Source organism: Mytilus trossulus, chromosome 11 (genome assembly GCF_036588685.1).
Source record: "Mytilus trossulus isolate FHL-02 chromosome 11, PNRI_Mtr1.1.1.hap1, whole genome shotgun sequence".
Classification (NCBI taxonomy): Eukaryota; Metazoa; Mollusca; class Bivalvia; order Mytilida; family Mytilidae; genus Mytilus; species Mytilus trossulus.
This window is the reverse complement of record NC_086383.1, coordinates 17,171,313-17,179,174: the sequence shown is the minus strand read 5'-3', so window position 1 is coordinate 17,179,174 and position 7,862 is coordinate 17,171,313. Positions and strand designations below refer to the sequence as shown.

The following is a 7,862-nucleotide window of genomic DNA, read 5'->3' as shown; positions in this document are numbered from 1 at the left end:
ATTTCATGCTGAGCTTGATTTTGACAAGAAATATTTGACAATTAAAGATACGTTTATAGCATTTGTTTATGTTTCTGTTTTCTTTAGGTGACATGTTTATGGTCTAGTTAACACCTTTGATGGTCTTTATATCTTGATCACTTTATCTGGCCAGGTTAATTACTAAATAGTGTTGTCACTACGATTTACAGGGGTCAATGTTTACTTTGCAATTACCTTCAATCCAGACTATTTGTAACCTTAGTGTCTAAAGGCTTTAATTTGTTCATTTTTTTTTCTCTAGAAAACTTAAATCCAAGAATTTAAAAACCCACGAACATGTAAATATTGCTACAACCACGAAAATTGATACCCACGAATTAAAGTACTTTCACAGTATACCATTTTGAGGTTTGTGAAGATTCTGCTGATTATTATGATGATTAAGCATTTTCGTAACAACAGGTCACTACCTGCATATAACATGATATGTTTATTTTCTGTGAAGTGTCAAGTATCTGAGTTAAACAATGAAAGTGTCTATAGAACTAAATATTACTTATTTTCCCCGACATTTGTGTGTTTTAATTAATTTACAGTAATGGACATCACTACTCATGAAAGTATTTCTTTAATTTAAATAAAAAGATAAACTTTGCACATATTTTTGAGAAGTGGTTATTAATCAAACACTAATAGGGGAAACAATGGTAGTATCACACCAAAATTAAGTCCCTCCTTCACTCTAAATTCTCAAACGTGGAGATTTTTCTTATTTAAACAAACTATGCATGTCATTCCTAAGAAACGCATATTGTTACATATCGAATTGCCGAATATCTCAAGATATGGTGAGGTCACTGTATACGGAAAAGATCTACTGGAACACAATCATACAATAGCCATACAAGTGTGTGAAGATACGAATAATATAAATGATTGACTATGAAAAGAAAGTGTAGGTACAAGTGTTTATGGTAACACTTATAAATGTTATAGCCATAAAAGTATTTGAAACATATTTTACATTGATTTTAATTTGAAGAATTATATGAGTATAAATCTCATTCGTTTAAGAATGAGAATACAAAGATTTGTTGAAAGAAAAAAAACCCAACATTATCTAAAAGCTGTTACAAATCATAAACATGTTAACTTATTCACATGCATATGTCAAACTTAGCAATTTCTAAAATACAATTTCCCGGAAGACTGTAAAATCATTTATACAAATTAATATAAAATACCATTCAAGTAGCTAATCAGTCTTTTCTCCTCGCGGAAGAATGATTTCTTGTGAAAACATTAACATTGCCATTACAAGTTACGAAACGCAAACCAAGTGAGTATTCACTTTCACAAATTCCTCTCTTTACTTTATCATCTATATTAACACGAAATCACTTAAATGACCTTATAGCTTGTTGTTCGGTGTGAGCCAAGGCTCCGTGTTGAAGGCCGTACTTTAACCTATAATGGTTTAATTTTTGAATTGTTGTTTGGATGGAGAGTTGTCTCATTGGCACTCACACCACATCTTCCTATATCACGTTACGGTAAACTCACCAAATAGTCAATAAATCGATTTCTACATCGACAGTCTATTTTAAGAATAAAATCTGTGCCTTTTTAAAAGTAAAAATATTGACATAAAATGGAGAAAGTGTTGAACATGGCTACAGGAAAACAGTAGTTGTCAACCAAATCTTTTGGAGCATCACACAATTTCTTTCGGTATACAGTTCATTTGCATGATGTCGCTTAGATAGTTTGGACATGATATAAAACAGTTATAGGGCTTTTAAAACTAATCTTGATGATCAGATTACTTTTTCTTTTTTAATTTTCATCTTTGCAAATTTAGAGAGATTCCATTATTTCTTATATATTAGGAACACTTAGTGAGAATGGTGAATATATTAGACGAATAATATATTTTAAAACACATATGCAATTTTTGTGATTTTCTACCTTATTCCGTTGGTAAAACGTATAAGATTCAAATCTAAATTATGATAATGAACAGAACAACCATAGCCGATATCGATTTATTGATTACTTGGTGACTAAGTTATACCCGACCTGACAAGTAATATTATCAATATTTTGGAATAAAAAGAAGGAAGGAGAGGAAATTGTTAAAATGAAAATTCATTTGTTATCCGATTCAAATTAAATGTCAATGTGCTTCAAGCCATTAAATAAAGACCTGCGTAAAGTAATTATATTCCTTAATCAAAACACAAACTACATATTATTAAAGAATTTTATTAATTTAATAGTAATCGTCTTTTGTGGCCAATACGGGGTTTAACTTTCACTTTTTCCATCAAATGACCAAATATTTTAATTTGCTATAATGAGACAACACGTACTACATAATGGGGATTGGTTATGATATTTTGTTCTGATTCTCTATTCGTAAAAAAATATATGTATTTCAAGACATTAGAGAAAAACAGTTTTTCGCGGTAAAATGAAAAAAAAACATAGTATTCTTCTATTACAAAGTGTAAATAATTGATAACTTTAAAGTGAATTTAATTTATCCTACACCATACTATTCATTCGTTTCTCGCTTCATGCAAATGTAGTAATGTGTTTTATTGTATCTTGACAATGATTTCTTAGGGAGCTACCATTTGATTTTTATGGGGGGCTAGGATGAAATTTGAAAAAAATAGGCAGGACAGGAGTTTTGAGGTAAAAAAAAAGGCAGGATGACCCACTTGCAAAAAAAAAAGTCAGGATGACAATTTAGGTAAAAAATTGAAAAGTGATTATTGTATGCGTCAAAGCAGTTCAAGCAACCGGGTCAGCCGGGATTAGCGATAAGGTGTATTATATTAACTTGTGGCTTTTATTTCGTGTTAATTAGACTTTGGGCTTTTGCAAACATAAACGCAAGCGAATTAAATATATCTTACTCAAATGTTGTTGAATAGAAAAAAATAACCTTGCAAAATTTAATATTATGACGGTATATCAGACAGCTAACTGATATTTTCAGCTTTTCTTGTCATATCACACACCCTAGAGTGTCAGGATTACCAAAATGAAAAAAACGCTGTGTGTTATGCGATCAGAAAAAACTTAAAATATAAATTATATAGAACGGAACTTAAGATGAATGTTATATGTAACACTCCCATAAAAAGCGGGAGGTTTGACATGCCACTAAACCAGATTCATCCCACCAATGGCCATTGTTATATTATAGTTCGTTTCTGTGTGTTTTATATTTTAATGTTGTGTTTCTGTTGTGTCGTAGTTCTCCTCTTATATTTGATACTTTTCCCTAAATTTTAATTTGTTACCCAGATTTTTTTTTTTCGTAAAAGATTTATGAACTTCGAACAGCGGTATACTATTGTTGCCTTTATTTAAGGAATTACTTTTTTCTAATCATCTATCTAATTGTTTCGAATATCTTGTATTCCTTCATGGTTTAATTGAAGATCGTTTTACAACCACACTTAGATTTTGTTGTTTTCGTTTTGTCAAATGAACTCTGTATTTTCTTATTCATAAATACATAAAATGTGTACAATCAGTTGCACAATGTTGCAGTAATATGCTTCTTCAAATTGAAATGAAGCTGAATATGTGATATAGACATACTAAGTAGTTCTATGAGTGCCATTTAAACAATTCTCAAACAAAGTCACTATTTCTAAAAGTAAACCCTGATAGGTCAAAGTATTGATTTCAACACGGAGCTTATGCTAAGACCCAACTGCAAGCTATACAAAGCACAAAATGACTAGTGTATAAACATTCAAACAGGTAAATATAAAAAAGAAGATGTGGTATGATTGCCAATGAGACAACTATCCACAAAAGACCCCATGTAAAGGACCAATCCTTATGAATCTCCTCAACAAACCAAAAACACCAAACCTGAAATATTAAATGGCTAGCGCTAATTATAACACACTTGTACAATATAAAGGAATTTTATGCAATAACCTTGCTAACAATACCAACACATTACATCTACAAACTTCTATATAAGGAAATGCATGAACCAAGTAATAAAATAGAGAGCTTTTGATTTTGCCATGTAATAAAGAACTTTCAATTATGTGTTTTCATTCGGTAGTTTTCTTTTACTTTTTTTTAAAGGGATAAAGGGAATAGAATAACTAATTGTCAATCACAGATCTAAATATGTTATAGCAAAGGTTTGAATGTCAACAATTACAGCAGTGAGCTTTGTGTTATAAAACAAACAAATATGTAAACTAAGAAAAACTAAATGGCATGTATACAAAGCCCATGCACAAAAATGAAAAACAAGCGAACACTAAATGTCAACACTACAACCGCACAGTGACGGGATGTATAATGACCAAACAATGGACAAACAGTACAAACACAAATAAAAGAACACTTTAACACATTATTTAGATTATAAACAACGTCAGGACCTATAATTTATACATCAAGACATCATTTTGTAATGTGTTAAGTTGATAAGGATTATTCATCAACAAGGAATAGATATGTTCCGATGATTGTGTTTTGAAAAAAAACCTTGACGTTCTTAGACATAACCTTGGTTGATCAACTTCCTGCTAAGATACTAATGTTAGGATGAACACCTTTTTTCTCTATCTTCAGTCTGATTTGTTGGAGTTGGTGTCCCATGTTACGTATATTTGATATAAAAATCAAGACGATGCAACTGTTCATGAATTTTTTTTTATTAGTAAAGCATGTAGACTTTAAATTCATGGAAAACAACTGCGCACCCAGAACTGGTTGCATTCGGATTTTGGTGTCCTCTTAAAGAATAGTGCACCTGCAGCACGAACAGCCTTATAATACACTTGACGTGCAAAGTATATACATCCTACTTTCTTCCATCTTGACATCCTATCACAAACCTTCAACATGTCTCGTAAGAAAAGATCGTCACAGTAAGATCGGCTTTTACCGAATTTTGTAGCCTAAAAATAGAAATATGATATAAAACATGTGTATTTAACGTTATATGAATATGTGCTGTTTGCAATTCAAATTAGTATGTTGATTTGTTTTTATGTTTGGAACGTTTAACCGTTTCATTTCAAAATAACAGAAGTATAGTGTTTTATTTCATAAATACGGATTAAATGATGAAAAACAGAACACACTGATTATTTGACCAATATAGATTTTGTATAGAAAAATGTAACCTCTTTGTCTATGGTAGATTAAAGTTCTCCAGTATAAAGCTTCTATACAGTGTTTTCCGTTTTATATTATTTTTTTATTTTTATTTTATGCAATTTGAATTGTATTTAAAAAGCTGGTTGTTTAATTTGTTCCTGATTATGACCATCACAAGACATGCGTAATTTATACGGACATCGGAGGCATATTTGGATGGTATGCCAGTGATGAACTAAAATTTAAAAAGCATTTGAAATAGCTTGTCGATGTCTCTGTTGTTACTTACACAAACAAATGTCGTGATATGAAATATCTTTTGTAAGGAAACGTTTTAAATATTGGGATATGACTACAGTCACCAGATATTCCCTTTCCAAAGCTAGATGTCTTGTTTGTTCCGGATGACGACAGATGTTCTCTCAAGACATGCGTAATTTACACTGACATCGGAGGCTTACTTGGATGGTACGCCAGTGATGAACACAAATTTAGAAAAGTTTAAAATATCGTGTCGTCGTCTGTACTTACACAACCATAACAAATGTCATGACGTTGGCACGATGGCGTGAAATATTCTTTGTAAGGAAACCTTTTGAATATTGGGATACTACAGCCACTAGATAACCCTGTATTCGCCTGGAAGCAACGATAGTTCTCTGCTGTTAGTATTGGCTGTAGACATGCTATAGTGACAAGTATAACAGCACATAATCTGTAAGATAGATATGTCGTACATCAGTTTCGACGCTAAGTTTTGAATTTTTTTTTTTAAACAATATTTAAAAACAAACCGCAATCTGCAATAATTTTTTTTCTTCTAAAAATAGCATATTTGTTATCAAAGATGTCCAGACAGGTTATTATTTGTCATGATGTTGTTTGAGAAATTACTAAAACTTTGTCTTAAGTTATTATTTTATTCATTCCGGTATGAGCAAGAATCAATCATTCTATTAAAAAACAATTCTAATATGACGTGTTTCTTAAGCTTTGTAAACAACACTGTGTGATAAAATTCTCGATAAAATATACTTAGCGCAGACTAAGAGAAATACATAATAATGGCTGTTACAATATACTTCCCACGTAAATCTACATGTATTGGAACCTATTTGCAGACCCTTTGCCGATTTTATTGTTTTAAAAGTGCAAATAAAACCTAACTTTTATTCTTATTCGTATGCATAATAAAAAGAAGAAATGCACAAGAGCTCTGAGAAATAAAAAAAATTTAAACTAAATAAAATTCCGCGAAAGTCTATTAATCTTTTTGGCGCATTTAAGTCATTTCACAAAATGACGTCATACAAATGAAACCGCTAAAGTTTAAAGTTTTCTGTTACGTAAACCATCGGAATTCGTATGATTATTTTATAAAAACTGATTTTTGAGGTAGGTTTTGTTCTATTTTCTATTCTATTGCAGTATTCGCATATTTACTCATTTCAGTAAGTCAACATGGCGGCTTATTAGTAACAAAACGTCAACTTTGGATTTGACGGAAGCTTAACCATGTAAATTAGTAAGGGCAAATGTTGGGTTTGAGAATTTAAAGAATTAAAAAGTTTTTTTTTCTAGCAGTTATTTTCACGAAATAACCTACGCAAGCTACATATTTATAAAGATATTTGAGCTTTATCTTACGGGGAATAAAAAAGAACAGCCACACACACAGCATACCCACCCTCGCTTCAGTTTTTTAATGACCGTATTTGCCCTATTAGAATCGAAATAATTCGTGGAAGCCATATATTGTTGGAAATTTACACATGGCCTGGGCCGTGACATTCGTTAGTTTTATCCCTCGCTAACGCTCAGGATAAAATTCGAAATCAACGGCCCAGACCATGTGTAAATTTACAACAATCTATGGCTTCCATGAATTATTTCTAAAACATATACCCTTGTTTTCCGTTCCTTGTCAGGTGCTCATTTAGAATTTAGAATATATATACAAAATTAGTAGTTAGTTTTATATTGCTTTTATATTACAAATAACGAACTTTTTGAACAAAACGGTACAATTTCCTCACGTTCATCGTCCTTATTAAACACAGAGTTGCCACAGAACATACATGACACAGATTCAAATAAAACCAAAATGGAACTATAAAACATTTGAAATAAAACATACACCAAACAAACAGACAAACATTATTTAATCTATAAAATATTATTCAAAAATGTAACTGATTCATATTTCTTTGTCAGAATATCTTAACCATGAACTGTTTTTAAAGCCTAATTCGATTAAACAATTTTAAAAAGGTAATTATGATGTTTTCTTACCTGCTTGCGTAAAATTCCATCTTCAAATTGTAATCGTGACTGGGGTGTGCTTTCCTTTTTATACAGCATCTTTGTCCTTCAATCTGATATTCCATATGTTACTTCCAGATATATTTGGCTAACCTTGCGTCAATTATTAAATGCACTTATTAGGTGTTAATGACATTTAACAATGTAAATGTTAATCAATTCATGTATTCATAATCAAGTTACAATACAACAACTTGTAAATTGATTATCTTGTATATAAAATACAATGCATATTGAAATATCAAGGTTAGTTCCATAACTTCCCCTAAAAAAATTGAATCTGTCGTGTCTTATAATCTATAAACTGATTTTTTACAATGTGAGACTATTGTATCGGCAGCCTTATATTTACTACATACATTCCTTTAAGCTGTTTAAAGTCATATCTTTTATTTTAGATACGTCAT

The 7,862-nt window shown here is 30.9% G+C and overlaps 1 protein-coding gene across 1 annotated transcript; it reads right to left on the bottom strand.

The window, feature by feature from the left end:
- Window positions 1-4,664: 4,664 nt before the first annotated feature.
- On the bottom strand, window positions 4,665-7,545 carry LOC134689568 (uncharacterized). The gene is made up of 3 exons (XM_063549539.1): window positions 7,426-7,545; window positions 5,665-5,848; window positions 4,665-4,931 (listed from the first exon to the last, which is right to left on the bottom strand). Exons 1-3 carry the CDS (start codon window positions 7,518-7,520, stop codon window positions 4,713-4,715), a joined length of 498 nt encoding a protein of 165 aa, XP_063405609.1. The 5' UTR covers window positions 7,521-7,545; the 3' UTR covers window positions 4,665-4,712.
- Between the last annotated feature and the right edge of the window lie 317 nt (window positions 7,546-7,862).